Here is a 16,211-nt window from a genome sequence, read left to right as displayed (position 1 = left end):
GTGGGGCTGGGGGGATAGAGTTAGATGCTGACGGGTTGGTGAGAAGCTGGAAGCTCTGTCTCATCTGGCAGCCAGCGAGCTCCAGCAGCAGGAGGTGGGATCTGCTCCTGCGATAACTTTAGTGACACAGTAACTGCCCCCATCCACCTCCCACAGACACAGGGCGGAGGCGGGCAGGGGGGCTGCAGAAATCCAAAGTCAGACCAAAAACACGAGACAGCCATGGTTCTGACTCATGATGTTGGACGCACAGGCATCGCGCCCCAAGGAGACTCAGGAATCCCCCTCCTGCCCGACGTGCCGGAGCCGCGGCCTCAGTCGCTGACCTGGGTTCCGCTGCGCACCGTATTCCTCCACGCTGAACGAGTGCCTCGTCCCCTGCGCCTCGATGGTGTACGTCCCCAGGGCCTGCTCTGCAGACAGCGGGAGGGACAGATCCACGATGCCCTGCTGCGAAGTCACATCTCGCCACTGGGCGATGCGGTTCCCGCTGGGATCCTGGCACACGGACACGCCCTGCTCAGCTGCTGTCCCCACACACGGCTCGTCCCCGGCAGCCCCCAAGTACCTTGTGCTGCCGACGGGGGCTGGATTGAGGGCCGGGGACTCAAATCCTTCTCCTTAGCCTGGAGCAGGCACCGCCGGGCAGCCGCTGGGTAAGGGGGCCCCTGCCAGCGCCCCTCAGCCCTGACCCGAGGGTACCGCCCCTGGGGGGAACAGGCTCCCGAGGGACACCCCATCTCCAGCCTGGACAAAGCCCAGGGAACACGCCATAGGGACCGTTTCCATCTCAGTGCTAGGCCTCTGTGGGTATGTTTCCTGTCCTCCTCCCCCCACGCAGCCTCCCTAAACCTCCATCCCTCCCCTCTGCCCCTGCAGCTCCCAGAGACCCCCTGCCCTTCCCCCATCAGGCTCCCAAGGGAGCTTCCCGCTGAGTTCCCCACTGGCCTGATCAAGTCACTGCCTGACCCAGAGTTTGGGGGCTGGGAACATTCGGGGTGAGTGACTCAGGCAGGGATCCCAGCCAGGCCCAAACCCACCTGCCTCCCGGACAGACAGCCCCAGATGCTGCAAATTCGGGGTAGGGAGGACGTAACCCGATGGCACAAATGTCCCCTCGCTGCCCCCATGGGGCCCAGCCCAGAAACGCCCTGTGCTCTGGGACCCTTTGCACCCCCACAGCAGGGCAGAGGGGTCTAGGGCTGGATTGCTGGACACTGTGGTCACAGCCCAGACTCCTCTGGGATCCCCACGACTGAACACCCCCGAGGGCCCTCGGATGAGCCAGACAGGAAGAGGAGGAGGCTGGAGAGGCACAGACTGACCTGCACAGTCACCAGGGGCAGCTGCAAAGCAAACAGACAGGAGATGGCTGGTTAGAGGGACAGGAAACACCCCCCACTACCCACGGATCTGCCTGTGGCTTCCCGAGGGCTGGGGTGTCTCTCTCTGGGGCCATGGGGGATCATGCGGATGGGGGTGACCGAGAGAGCAGGGACAGGAAGGGGAGCCCATGAGGCTGGAGCCCTCGCACCTCCCATGCCTCCCTCCCTGCGTTGGCGGAAACGGGGCAGTGGGTGGCTGGTCTGTGCGTGGAGGAGCAGGGCGAGATGCTGGGGTCTCTGCCAAGGGGCAGTCTAAGGGCTGGGGGGTCTGCATTGCAGCCAGTGCCCGGGTGAGGTGGCTGGGAGGGGAGCTGTCAATCTGTATTTAAACACTGGGCCTGATTCTGCCACCTCACTCAGAGCGCACAGCACGGTTAGGCTGAAAGGTGCTAATGACTGTCATCCCGGGGGGGGGGCTGGCATCCACAGCCAATCACAAGCTGCACTAATGCCAGTGGGTGCCCAGCGCCCTCATTCCGGCTCCATGCAATGTGCAATCAATCCTCTCTGCGCAGTAAAGAGACTGCAAACAACAGGGGCCACTGCCCAAGGCACTAGGCTCTGTAGCCCAGGGGGCTGCTCCACAGGGCTGTTTTCAGCAGGCCAGCACAAGCCCTGATACTGCAAGGCTGTTAACCTGCCCTGGGAGACTGACCCCCTGCAGTGAAGACCAGGGTGGCGGCTGAGGCATTCCCAGAATACCGGAGATCCCGGGATTTCCAGGATTGGTATGGGCCTGTCCCCGCTGGCGTGTGTGTGAGTTCACGCCAGCAGGGGCGGAGCAGTGCACACTTCCAAATGGCACCCCCCACCCAATACCAGACACAAGCATGTACTGGACGGGGGCAAACCACCCATGAAGAGGACTGTCTGATTTCAAACCGGATGAATGGCCTGCCTGGTGTAGACAAACCTAACATGTCCAGTGCTCCAGGGCCCTGTTACCCTGCCCCCAACCCCCAGCTCTCACCTTCCGGGTACTGGGAACGAAGTCTTTGTCCAAACTGACGATTCGAAACTTCACTGGAAAGGAGCAGAGGCAGAGGCGGGAATCAACCCCAGCTTGGTTTGTCTGAGTGAATTCCCAGCTGGGGAAGGTGCCAGACGGACGCCCCGGGCACTGACGGCCTCTGTGAACCCGCAGAATGGGCCCAGCCCGGGCAGTGCAGCGCCAGCTTCCCCATGCTGCCCTCTGCCAATGAGCCACGGCCCTGCCCTGGTCGGCTAGAGGCTGCCAGGGGAGGCCGATTGGTGCCCCCTGCAGTGTCTGTGACATCGCCAAGGAAGGGCTGAGACCCCAACTTGGTTCCAGACAGGCCCCCAAACAGGCCTCAGGCTTTGGGCCTCTTCTCCCCTGGGGCCAGGTGCAGATAGGGTCCTAGAAGTGAGAGTCCCGAATCCCTCGCTAGGCCCCCAGCCCATCCCCAGAGCCCAGGAGTCCGTCCCAAGGGCCTGGGGCCCCAGGAAACTCCATCCAGCAGCTCCTGCCCTCTCACCTGTTTGTCCCGGCTTGTAGATGGCCTTGTCCGTCTGCACAAAGGTCCCCGGCTGCAGCGCCCGCACCAGCACTTTCTTCCGCTCAGAGAACTGCAGGGCATCTCCCCGGATCGAGACGTGCAGCTCTGCCACTTCCTGCTGCCCCCCAGACGGGGCTGGAACCTGCACACGGGGACCCCCAGCAAGGCCACAGCGGCCAGTAACGGGCCGGTCGTGGTGCAGACCCACTATCGTATGGGGTGGGGGAACAGTGGTGTTTGTGAGACCTTGTTTCCGCCCCCTCCAATCACAGGAACCCTCTCCCCAGCCTGGGGGACCAGGAATGGGAGGGAGCATGAACCTGGGGCGCTCGATGGAGTTGGAAGCCAGGGGCTCTCTGTACCCCCCACCCCATCCCCGCTCCCCCCGTCTCTCGCTGCTGCGAGATGGGCTCGAGTTCTGTGGCTACAGCTGCCCATTGAGTGACCAGCCCCGTGCCCATGGCTAGTCCCTGAGACCTGCTGTGCCCGAGGCCTGAGGCTGGGCTGGGGCTGCAGACCCGGGGCTGACGGGCTCCGTGCCTATGGCCAGTGCCCGGGGCCGTGCCGATGGTTGCGGGTGGGGGCTCACCTGGAAGCGCACGTTCTCGTGCAGACGGGGCTCCTGGACCTCTCTCTCCAGCAGGGTGATAGCGCTGGGCCCATCCCCCCTCTCCAGCCGGACGCTCACCTGGACGGTCTCGTTGAGGTCGCTGAGATGAACTGACACCGTCCCCGTGTGCGGGTGGTAGAGTACGGCTGGGCTCACCACCACATAGTGCCTGGGGAGGGGAAAGCACCGGGGGCAGTGGGGGAGGGGGATGGGAGGGGACAGCCCAGAGCCTCCCCCAGGACCGGGGATGACTCCCGATTTCTGAGTGTCCCTCCTTCTGGGGCCAAAGCTGGGTCGACGGTGCTGGAGACTGATTCGTTTCACAAAGCCCCCCTGCTCATTCCCCCACCCCAGCCTGCCTCTCGCGCAGCTGGAGGGGCCTTGGGGGTGCAGAGAGGGGCTCAGTCTCCCTCCATCCCCAGCCTCTCGGCTGCTCGGTCTGCCCAGAAGGGGGCAGCTAGTGGCGCTGAGAGTGAGCAGAGACCCCTGTGCACGGCGGGGGGAGGCTGGTTAGTCTGGGGCTGTACTGAGCACCTGATCCCTTTGCAGCCAGTAACTGGCTTAGATACAGCCCCACCCCCACCCCCAGCTCAGTCTGCACCCCGGGGCCTCCGCACGTTCTCACAGGAACCCTTCGGCGTTGGCACCTTCGGGGCACTCCCCGGTTCTGGCTGAGACATTCGTTTAACGCACTGGGTTCCTCTGTAATTACTGTTCTATTTCACTGGTGCCTAGAGGCCCGGCCCAGCCTGGTCCCTCTGCACTGGGGCTGGACAGACTCACAGGCAGAGACAGGCCGTGGCCCGAGGAGGTGACAGGCCGACGGGAGCAGGCGGCCGCAGAGGATCATCACCCCATGGTACAGAGGGGAGCTGAGGCTCAGAGGGTCGGTGTCTGGCCAGGGGCGCACAGGGCGTCTGTGGCAGAGCTGGGCACTGAACCCAGCTCTCCACACCCCAAGCCACTGCCTTAATCACAGCCACCCTCCCCTGGCACTTGGAGGGGCAGGACCAGGGGGGCCCAGGAGGGACCCAGCATCAGGGACTGAGCTCCCAGGAGAGAATGGACTTGTCCCCTCAGTTTCGGATCAAGCAGCCCCCTGATCGGTGCCCTCGGCTGCTTCCAACCCCCCCCCCGCACCGCCCACCACGCGGACAGACAGACAGACACGGACAGGGCTTACGGCTCTGCAGATGTCCCAGCTGTGAGGTGCAGGAGGAGCAGCAGGCAGGCCGGGGTTACTGGGGCCCCCATTCCTGGGGTGCAGGCAGATGGGCAGGCACAAGGGGACACACACACGTCACCCCCCTCTGGGTCCTTCTTCCTCCCTCTCTCCCACGCTCTGTGCTGGAGACCAGCCTGCTCTGCCCTGATGGAGGTGGAGCTTCGCCTTTGGTCCGGGGTAAACAAGGGTCGTGTCAGGTCTCTGGCTGGGGCTGGGGACGCAGCCAGGACAATATTTACCCACCGCCCCCAGCTGCTGGATTCGAGGCTCTGGCCCCTCGCATTGGTTACACGGCAGGGGGTGGGACCCCTCTGGGGTCGGTGGTGGTGCAGTAGCCGGGATGCTGGGGAAGCCCTGGCAGGAGCAGGGGGGAGGAGCTTGCTGAGAAATGAGTTTGTAACCCCTCTGCCAGGTGGGGCCGGCAGGAACCAGGGCTGGGTTCAATATCTATAGCTTCCTTTTCAACAAAACAATACAGAACCGGCTCGAGCCCCCACCCAGTAACCTGGGGAAATTACACCCCACCCCTGGGTGCCTCTGGGAGGCAATACTGCCCCACTCGCAAGCACAGAGTCTGAGTGTAGAAAGGAAACGTTTAATGAATGAAGTCACCTGACAATAATTAGGGGAAATGCCACAAGCAGGATTCATAGACATAGAACTGTGAGCAGGACGCCCAGCCCAGAGTGCCTGGGGCCGAGTCTTCTGCCTTCTGCCTCATGTTCCTGAGTTCTATAGCCACAGCTCCTGTTCTGTGCCCCTCTCTGCTCCCTCACCCCACCCCACTCACAGTGGTTGTCCTGGTCAGTGAGGACCCAGGGTTCAGAGGTGCAGCTGTGTGAGTTCACCTCCCACCCCGGGAAGAAGGCACCTTGCCTGCTCTGCCATCTGAGCACTTGTGCTGGCTGGTCACCTCGCCAGAACACCAAACACCAAAATAAAAGTCATATAATTTAAATGAAAATCCAGGATTACAACTGGAATGCAGGGTCTTGGTTACCAAGTATTTGTAACTTAACTTTCGGGTGTTTAGGAAATGCTGAACAGTTCTTTTGGGTTTTTTTTCTGTATGGTAGTTTAAATAAATAACCAAAATAAGTGAAACTGGTGTGATTATATTGCATTATTTTGACAAAAAATATGCCGAATTTTTTGATGCAGAATTTGGGGTTTTTTGGTGCAGAATTCCCCTAGGATAAGAGACTCTTTAATTTAGCTGAGAAAGGCATAATACGATCAAATGGCTGGAAGTTGAAGCTAGACAAATTGAGACTGGAAATATGATGAACATTTTTCACATGGAGGGTAATTAACCAGTGGAACAATTTACCCAGTGTTGTGATGAATTCTCCATCACTGGCAATTTTGAAATCAAGGTTGGATGTTTTCCTATAAGATCTGGTCTAGGAATTATTTTGGGGGAGTTCTCAGGCCTGGGTTATGCAGAAGGTAAGACTAGATGATCACAATGGTCCCTTCTGTCCTTGGAATCTATTACGCTATGAATATTTGCTGCCAAAATCTCCGTACATTGCATCTGCACTGAGAACGCTCCAGCCCTGGTCTCTTCCATCCACACTGAATATAGGATCATTGGGACTGGCTGGGTCCTGCAGGGAGACTCACAAGGGAGCTCTGGATTTGGGAAGAGGGGGAAGGGAGAGGGCTGGTCTGTCACACCCAAGCACAGATACCGGCACTGCAGACACCTACACAGTGAGGCTGCAGCCTGCTTGCCCTGGCTTGGTGTCAGCTCCAGGGATGCAGAGATCTGGCCCCAGGTCACTGCCCCTTGCTGGTTTACCCTCAAATATTTACCTGTCCTCGGGGACGGTTCAAAGATAACAGGGATTTCAGCACCACCAGGCAGACAGGGCCCTTGGGGCTGGTAAAGCTGGGGGTGTGGTGGGAGGCCCCTGCCTGGGGGAGAGTGATTCAGGAAGGGGGAGAGCGTCAGGCATCAGGCCTGGGGCCCGTATCCCTTAGATCGGCGTCCGTGGAACACCTCAGGTCTCTGTCACGGCCAGTCCTGGCATCACAGAGCCCCATTCTACCCTCGGTCACAGCTGGGCATCCTGAGACAGCCACAGCCAATGACCCAAACAGGCTCCGCAGCCCCAGTGTGGTCTGGGCACAGCTGCGAGAGCGTCTCCCAGAGCAGCATTCGCCCCCCGGAAATCAGAGCTGGGAACGAACGACTGGGGACAGCGCGTCCTGCCCCTCCCGACCCGGCCCTGTCCCCGGTCAGTGCAGGGCTTTCCCAGGGCTGGCTTGAAATGACTCAGGGGATGGGTCTGCAGCGCCCCCTGCTGACCAGGCGAATGGCTCTCACGGGGAGATGATGGGAGCCACTTACTATGATGTCCGGTGAGGGCCCAAGCGAGTGGCAGGGGGGAGTGGGGCACTCGGTGAATGTGGGTCACAGCGACACAGCGCTGGCCTGAGAGACAGAGCGCACCATGGACTCCCCAGAGCAGCCCCACTGCTGCTCCCCGAGGGTTGGCAGGTTTAGCTCCTTCTCATTCCTGCTTCCTAGGGGCCCCTCTCCCAGAGGCTGTTCGCTTCCAGCCTTTCTGGCCAGAGCAAAGAGAGAGAAGAGCCCGAAGGCAGAAGTGTGGGGCAGGAGGCTGCTAACGGAGCTGACACAGAACCCCTGGGCGGCTGTTAGTTAGGGCGGTGGGAGGGGGCTCGTCTGCACCCCAGGGACGGGGTCGGGCCCCATCGTCTGGACCAGTCTCCTCAGGGCGTGTTAGCGAAATGCAGCAATGACGCCAGCTCGGGAGGAGCTGCAAAGAGCAAGGGGGGACAAGAACTTACCCAACGGGACCTGGCCCGAGTCGGGGGATGGTCAGGAAATAAGAGAAACAGGATTCAGCTCAGAAACTGACACTAATACGCCAGGGCCAAGAGAACCCGACCCAGCCGGGTCCAGCCAGGTTTGAATGCTGCCCCCTCCTGAGACATCTCCCATCCGCCAGGGCTTTCTCCCCACAGGCCCCACGTGCCCAGCTGTATCTCAGGCTTCACCACCTCCGCTGTGGGCCTCTCCCACCTCGCCCACTGGCCCTGGGAGCCTCCTGTCTAACGAGGGACCCCACTTGGCCTAGAGAACACGGCTCCATCCCCATGTGCCTCCCCCTCCACACACGGACTGAAGAGACTCGGGGAACCTGGGGGGATCCACAATCGGAGCAGAGGGTCCCCGTAAAGGGAAAACAGAGCTGGTGGGACACGAGCCCACGGGGGCTGCGCAGGGACCCACTGCTATCTTGCGCTGTCTCCGTTTGATCTGCTCTGCGGTTTTCAGCTGCGTCTCCAAGGCTCAGGTCGTGCTGAGCCAGCCCTGGGACTGACACATTCACAACTGAATTCCGTCTCCAGGCTTCACACCGCAGTGTCCAGTATGTGCTGAGCGTGCAACGTCCCTCTGTGTGTTTGAACCTTCAGCACAGGCTGCTACTCCTTGCGCCACGGCATTATGTTCAGTGGCAGCAGGAGCAGGTTGTTGTCCTGGGTGGGTGATGGGCTATTTGGCTCAGTGGGCTGGGTGGGACGGAGGTCCTGCTCCATGTGATCGCCCAGAGGTGCCATGGGCCGCTGGAGCCATGTTCTGTGCCCAGTGAGGGAAGCCCACACCTCTTGCTAGAGCAGCTCCCACTTGTTCCCAGGACAGGAGCTGGCGCTGCTGCTTTGGGGGTGGCGGCAGGAGGCGGCACTGTGGGAGGTTCGAGTTCAGTGATATTCTGGCAGGGACACAAGTGCCGGAGAGGAAATGGGGATTGTTCTGAACAGTTTATGTCAGTGGTTCTCCACCTGTGGCCCGAGGACAAATGGGGGCTGGCAAACTAGGTCTAAGGAGTCCGGGAAAGGCCGTCGTTCCCACATAACAGTGGTTTTCAACTTGTGGTCTGCAGCCCCCTGGGCATCCGCAGACTCTGTCTAAGATTTCCAAGGGGGTCCGCACCTCCATTCAAAATGTTTTAGGGGTCCCCAAATGAAAAAAGGTAGAAACCCCGGGGTTTCTATGGGCATGGCTACACTGGAAACTTCAAAGCGCTGTCGCGGGAATGCTCCCATGGCAGCGCTTTGAAGTGCGAGTGTGATCGCGCGCAAGTGGTCGGAGAGAGCTCTCCCAGCGCTCCCGGTAAGTCACCTCCACCCGGGGATTAGCTCCCAGCGCTCACAGCCTGTCTACACTAGTGCTTTAAAGTGGTCAGACTTGCTGTGCTCGGGGGGGGGGGTGATTTGTCACCCCACTGAGCCAGCAAGTTAGAGTGCTATAAAATATAAGTGGAGACAAGCCCTGTCTAAGCAATATCTGAATGGAATCTGGTGGAACAAAGAAAAGCCAATTCTCCAACCTGAGGGCCGAATATCAATGACCCACCGCAAACGATGGCGGGGCGAGAGCATCTCAAAGAAAAGACTGCGAGAGGATTTTATTATGGAAAGGGTCAGGCAGCCTAAATAGAGGGGCTGCTATTAGCTCCCCCTATAAACGTCACTGGGAACAGGAATTAAATACCACCAGCTCTGTTAGTGTAACGTTATCGTTACAGAAACCAGGCCCGGGCAAAGAGAAGGAGAAATGCCTTTTTTTGACTGCCCTCTTACTTTACACAGGATAATACCGTCTTTCAATATGGGAGCACTTCCTATTCCCCAAATATTAAAGGCCAGTTCTCCTGCCCCCTTAGCCCTTGTCTACACTACCAAGTTTCTGCACAATAAAGCAGCTTTCTGCGGTGTAACTAGCGAAGTGCACATGCTGCAAAGCCACTTAGCTGCTCTGTAACAAACCCACCCTGCCGAGAGGTGTACACCTTTCTGCGCCAGGGCTACAGTGCCGTGGTGCTAGTGTAGACACCCTGGTTGATTGCAGCGCTGCGATTGGCCTCGGGGTGGTGTCCCACAATGCCTGTTCTCGCCTCTCTGGTCAACAGTTTGAAGTCTACCACCCTGCCCTCAGGTGACGAACCGTGAGCCCCACCCCTTAAATTCCTTGGAAATTTTGAAAGTCCCGTTCCTGTTTGCTGGGTAACGCATGCAGTGGTCTCAGCACATCTTTCCAGATGACATGCCTGCTCCATACACCAGGCGATCCCCCGCTTGGAGCAATGCCGAGCTGCTGGGCCTCATCGGCATTTGGGGAGAGTCCAGTCCCAGCTGCACTCCAGCCATAGGAATTATGATACCTATGGACAGGGCCGGCACCAGGCACCCAAGCACATGCTTGGGGCGGCACCTGGTAAGGGGCGGCGGGGGGAGCGTGGCGCGGCATTCCGGGGGGGTGGGGGGGGCTTAGGCGGTGCGGCGCGGCGCTCGGCGGGGGAGGGGGGCCAGCATGGGGCTCGGCGCTCGGGGGGGTGTTCCGGCGGCGCGGAGCTCGGCGGGTGGGGGGGCAGCACAGGGCTCGGCGCTGGGGGGGGTTCCGGCGACGCGGAGCTCGGCGAGGGCGGGGGCAGCACCGGGCTCGGCGCTCGGGGGGGGGTTCCGGCGCTCAGCAGAGGGGCGGTGCGGGAGGGCGGTGCTCTGGGGGGGGTTCCGGCGGCGCTCGGCGAGGGGTGGCGCGGCGCTCGGCGGGGGGCCTCGGGGGGCGGCGCTTTTTTTTGGCTGCTTGGGGCAGCAAAAAAGCTAGAGCCGGCCCTGCCTATGGACAGCTTTCACGATGCATGACAGAAAGGGGCAGGACCAGGACACACTGCAGTGCAGAGTCCAGGGCCGGCTCCAGGCACCAGCCCACCAAGCATGTGCTTGGGGCGGCGCCTGGAGGGGGGCAGCGCGGCGGGGCCTCAGCCAGGCTCACCGCCCTCCCCCCGGTGCTCCGGCCAGTCGGGGAGAGCAGCCCCGGCCGGGCTTGCTGCCCTCTCCCCGGCGCTCCGGCCAGTCGGAGAGAGCGGAGAACCCCGTCTGGGCTCTCTGCCCTCCCCCCGGCGCTCTGGGTGGTCGGGGATTGCGGGCCCGCGGCCGGGCTCGGCGCCCTCCCCTGCCGCGCTGGGAGGGACGGGGGGCGGCGGGTGGCTTTTTTGCCTAGGGTGGCAAAAAAGCCAGAGCTGGCCCTAGCAGGGTCAAAGTGAAGGAGCTGCAGAACGCCTACCACAATGCGCGGGAGGCAAACCACCACTCCGCTGCTGTGCCCACGAATTGCTGGTTCTAAAAAGAGCTGGACGTGATACTCGGCGGCAAGCCCACCTCCACTGCGAAGGCCACTGGGGCTACTTCGGTGGTTCGTGTGCCTCAAAGCAGACTTTACAAGGGGAATGTCAAGATACAGTCACATGATGAGGTGTTGCCAGGTGTCACTACATTTTAGAAAAAGTGTCTTCAAAAAGACACTTCTTACATTCATATTTTTCCCTTTTTGTACAGGATGGCACAGTGCACCTCATGTTACCCTAACATCCTGTGTAGCTCCATTAGCATCAGTGGCATAGGCGGCGGGTGAAGTTTCTCCAGGGGGAGGCTAGCTCCCTGTCCCGCCTCTTTGCCCGCAGCCCCGGCACCACTCCCCGCATCCCTCCTCACCCTCCCACCCCCGCGAGAGAGGAGGAGTGAAGAGGGGCATGGCAAGGATTTCTGGAGGGGGCGGGGGGGGGGTGTGGAGTGGAAGAGAGAAAGAAGATTCACCAGGCAGCAGCAACAGGCGTTGGGAGCCTCAGGGAAGGGGCATGGAGGAGAAGAGGCAGGGCCACCACAGCCCAGGTGTCTGGCAGCAGCGGCTGCGCCCCAGAAGGCTTAGCCTTGCCACCCTATTATACCCACTGCCCATGCAGTGGGGCTACAGGAGTTATTGAGAACAGGCTATAACCCATTGAGTGGCATGTGCACTCACATTTAAGAAGGACACTGAAGGCCAGTATAGCATACTAGCAACATTTCTGTTCAAAAGATAGAACGTTCACACATCTTACCCCTTGTCCACAAATCGATGCACTGCATTCCTGAGAGCAGGAGGAGGAAATCCTGGCTGAGGATGTGGAGGGAGAGGAGGACCCAGAGGCAGAGGACGATTCGGAGGTCAGATATACATGCAGCCAGGAGCTCTTCTCTGCCCCGGAGGAGGCTAGCCAGGCACAGCTCGGCGAAGTGCGAACAGGAGAGGAGGCCCCTGGTAAGTGGCTTTGATTTGGGGAATCGCTGAAGTGAGTGGTTGGGGGCAGGAGGGTTGCAGAAAGCAGGCTTGTGTCTGTATGATGCACGTACCACCACATGCCTCGTCTGAGCGGCGGAACAGGGTGTTGATTGACTCCCTCACTTCATGGGAATCTGCCTCAGAGATCTCCACGAAACTCTCCTGGAGATACTGGGCAATCCGCTGCCACAGGTTCTTTGGCAGAGCTGCTTTGTTTCTTGCCCCATTAAGGGTAACTTTCTCGCACCACTCTGCTGTCACAGGGGGAAAGGGGCATTGCTGCACACAGGCGAGCTGCATAAGGGCCAGGGCGGAAGCCGCAGGCTTGGAGAAGACCCTCCCTTGATTCCCTGCTCACCCATCTTCTATAATGAACACAGCCCGTGGAAAATGTGGGCACAGTAATGATTATAACGCCCCCGCCCCCCACAGTGCTGGCTCTCCCCAAGAGCCACGTGCCCAGTGGACAGTACGGTCCTGGAACACTGATTTCCCCTGCCCCCGAGGTTACTCACCAGTTTGGGGGTCTTGTGTGTGTGCTTGCCTGGGGTTAGCCAGTTACTAACAGGTATGTGAATAGTGGCTGTGTTTTAAATTACTGAATCAGTGGTCCATGCAGCGGCGTATTATCACCTAGGCAAACAAGGCCTAGGCCTAGGGTGGCAAATTTGCAGGGGCGGCAAATTTGCTCATGCCCCCTCCCCAACTCCACCCCTTCCCCAAATCCCCAGCCCGCCCCCTCCCCCAGGCGCGCCGTGCTTCCCTCCTTCCACCTCCCTCCCAGGCTTGCCGCGTGAAAGCGCTGGGAGGGAGGGAGAAGCGAGTAGCAGTGCGCTCAGAGGAGGCGAAGCATAGGTAAGCTGGGGCCCTCGGGCGCGGGGAGTAACCCGGGGGGGGGGCCGGGAACCGCTCCCCGGCCCAGCTCACCTCTGCTCCACCGCCGCCATCCCCCGAGAGCGCCGCAACTCCCCTTCTCCCCTCTCCCTCCCTCCCAGGCTTGCCGCGTGAAAGCGCTGGGAGGGAGGGAGGGAGGGAGGGAGGAGAAGCGAATAGTGTCACGCTCGGGGGATAGCGGAGGTGAGCTGGGGCCAGTGGGCACAGGGAGTAACTCTTGGGGGGGGCAGGGAACCGCTCCCTGCCCCAGCTCACCTCCACTCCACCTCCGCCATCCCCCGAGCACGCCACAACTCCCCTTCTCCCCCCTCCCTCCCAGGCTTTCTGCGCGGGAGCAGAGGTGAGCTGGCAGCGGGGGGGAGGCGATAATTTTTTGAGGGCCTAGGGGTGGCAAATTTGTTAATCCGCTACTGGGTCCGTGAGTTACAAACAATACTGCTTCGGTAAAATGCTGCATTTTGGCTTCACAGATATGACCTGGGGAGTCCAGCCTCCTTCTTTGTGATCACCGGCTGAACGGCTGTGCAGAATTAGAAAACAGCCATGAAGAACTAAAAAGGACTTTCTGTGTGATGTCATGATGCACTCCGCAGCCGAAAAACAGGAATTGAAGTAGTGGTGGGACAGCGAGAATAGGGACCGAAAGGAGAACGCAGCACGCCAGAACGAAGCCACGGAGCGGCTCTTAAACGTTATGGAGTGCCAAGTGGACATGCTCTAAGCACTACTAGCACTGCAAACTGAGCAGCTCCACACCCGCCCTCCCCTGCAGCCGCTGTCACAAAACTCGTTCCCATGCTCCCCCCAGACACCGCCAACACACTCTTATCAACCTCCTGGCTCCAGTCTGTACCTGCTGCATTCCACTCCTGCCCATCACAATTCAGCCCTGCAGACTCCCACTACCCACTGCAGTCAACACCCGTCCCTCTGCAGTTTAGCCCTGCTGAAGTACAGTACCCGCTGCACTGTACTCCAAGGGAGAAGGTTGCATATGATACCTGGACATACACAAATCTTTAACCATCCCGGGATCCCACCTCCTCCTGGGACCCTCCCTTCCCCCATCCCCCCCAGTGCTGATGTGGGGTTTTTTTGTTTGTTTCTCTCCTCCGGTTGTTGTTTTTTTAAAAAGAGTTGTTTTGGTTTGAAATCAATCTTTATTCCATTAATTGAAAGCAAACAGAGCCCTGCAAAGCAACAGGCAATTTTCTTAAACCTTCATAGTGCATCGTCTGCACCTGTTACAATCACCCCCTAGCATTACAAGCACTGCACTCCCGAACATAGCAACAAATATTAGTGGCTTTCCGCTTCAAACTGCTGCCTCAGGGCATCCCTGATCCTTATGGCCCCGCGCTACACCCCTCTAATAGCCCTGGTCTCTGGCTGTTCAAATTCAGCCTCCAGGCACTGAGCCTCAGCGGTCCAACCCTGAGTGAGGCTTTCACCCTTCCCTTCACAAATATTGTGGAGCGTACAGCACACGGCTATAAGCATAGGAATATTGTCATCGGACAGGTCCAGCCTCCCATATAGGCAATGCCAGCAAAAGCACACTCAACAGTCATTCTGCACTTGCTCAGCCTGTTGTTGAAACGCTCCTTGCTGCTGTCAAGGTTCTCCATGTCATAACTATAAAGGGAAGGGTAACAACCCTCCTGTGTACAATACTATATAATCCCTCCTGGTCAGAGACACCAAAATCCTTTTACCTGTAAAGGGTTAAGAAGCTCAGGTAACTGGCTGACACCTGACCCAAAGGACCAATAAGGGGACAAGATACTTTCAAATCTTGGTGGGGGGAAGGCATTTGTTTGTGCTCTTTGTTTTGGGTGTGTTCGCTCTTGGGACTGAGAGGGACCAGACATCAATCCAGGCTCTTCAAATCTTCTGAACAAGTCTCTCATATTTCCAATTTGTAAGTAACAGCCAGGCAAGGCGTGTTAGTTTTATCTTTGTTTTCTCAACTTGTAAATGTTCCTTTGCTAGAGGGAGGTTTATCCCTGTTTTGCTGTAACTTTGAACCTAAGGCTAGAGGGGGTTCCTCTGGGCTCTTTGAATCTGATTACCCTGGAAAGTATTTTCCATCCTGATTTTACATAAATGATTTTTTTCCTTTTTCTTCAATTAAAATTCTTCTTTTAAGAACCTGATTGATTTTTCATTGTTTTAAGATCCAAGGGTTTTGGATCTGTGTTCACCAGGACTAATTGGTGAGGGTATACTCTCAAGCCTACCCAGGAAAAGGGGTGTAAGGACTTGGGGGGGGGGGAATTAGTCTCAAATCTGCCCAGGAAAGGGGGGGTTAGAGACTTGGGAAATATTTGGGGAAAGGCAGAGTTCCAAATGTCTCTTCCCTAAGATTTGGAACATGCTTGGTGGTGGCAGCTTACTGTTAACCTAAGCTGGTAAATAAGCTTAGGGGCTTTCCTGCGGGTCCCCACATCTGTACCCTAGAGTTCAGAGTGAGGAAGGAACCCTTGACACCCCGCCTATGGCTTCATAAGCCACAGCATTAAGGGGTAGGCTGGGTCTCCCAGGATCACAATGGGCATTTTGACTTCCCCTACGGTGATCTTCTGGTCCGGGAAGAAAGTCCCTGCTTGCAGCTTCCTGAACAGGCCAGTGTTCCGAAAGATGCGTGCGTCATGCACCTTTCTGGACCAGTCTGTGTTAATGTCTGTGAAAAACCCACAGTGATTCACAAGCGCCTGAAGAACCATAGAGAAATACCCCTTCTGATTAATGTACTCGGTGGCTAGGTGGTCTGGTGCCAGAACTGGAATATGTGTGCCATCTATCGCCCCTCCACAGTTAGGGAAGCGCATTTGTGCAAAGCCATCCACAATGTCGCGCATGTTGCCCAGAGTAATGGTCTTTCAGAGCAGGATGCGATTAATGGCCCTGCACACTTCCATCAACACGAGTCTGACGGTCGACTTTCCCACTCTGAATTGGTTAGCGACTGATCGGTAGCAGACTGGAGTAGCCAGCTTCCACAAAGCAATCACCATGCGCTTCTCCAAAGACAGGGCAGCTCTCATTCTCGTGTCCTTGCGCCACAGGGCTGGGGCAAGCTTATCACACAGTCCCATGAATGTGGCTTTTCTCATCCAAAAGTTCTGCAGCCACTGCTCGTCATCCCAGACATGCATGACGATGTGATCCCACCACTGAATGCTTGTTTCCCGCGCCCAAAAGCAGCATTCCACTGTGGTCAGCACCTCCGGGAATGCCACAAGCAATCTCGTGTCGTGGCTACTACACGTGGCGAGATCAATGTCGCACTCCTCTTGCCTTTGTAGTTTAAGGAATAACTCCACTGCCACTCGTGACACGTTATCGAGAGCAAGCAGCATATTGGTCAGCAGTGCGGGATCCATTCCTGCAGACCGAAGAGGCAGGGTGCGCAGAACACAAACCGTTGAAAAATGGCGCCAAATGC

General features: G+C 58.4%; 1 protein-coding gene across 4 annotated transcripts in view; it reads right to left on the bottom strand.

Moving 5' to 3' along the window:
* Positions 1–16,211, bottom strand: part of LOC128829192 (alpha-2-macroglobulin-like protein 1) — a 106,006-nt gene that overhangs the window by 37,504 nt on the left and 52,291 nt on the right. For 3 of the 4 annotated variants that reach the window (XM_054014469.1, XM_054014471.1, XM_054014470.1), the window contains exons 1-6: positions 4,696–4,858; positions 3,492–3,681; positions 2,882–3,044; positions 2,356–2,408; positions 1,326–1,346; positions 327–498 (exon numbers count right to left, since the gene is read on the bottom strand). In XM_054014469.1, the coding sequence (XP_053870444.1) occupies positions 327–498; positions 1,326–1,346; positions 2,356–2,408; positions 2,882–3,044; positions 3,492–3,681; positions 4,696–4,766 (670 nt within the window). In that variant the 5' untranslated portion in view covers positions 4,767–4,858. Of the gene's footprint in view, positions 1–326; positions 499–1,325; positions 1,347–2,355; positions 2,409–2,881; positions 3,045–3,491; positions 3,682–4,695; positions 4,859–16,211 lie in introns of those variants that run through there. The other variant, XM_054014472.1, reaches the window with a different exon arrangement.

This window comes from Malaclemys terrapin, chromosome 25 (genome assembly GCF_027887155.1).
Source record: "Malaclemys terrapin pileata isolate rMalTer1 chromosome 25, rMalTer1.hap1, whole genome shotgun sequence".
Classification (NCBI taxonomy): domain Eukaryota; kingdom Metazoa; phylum Chordata; order Testudines; family Emydidae; genus Malaclemys; species Malaclemys terrapin.
The sequence above is the reverse complement of the archived record's forward strand: the minus strand, read 5'-3'. Positions and strand labels throughout refer to the sequence as shown.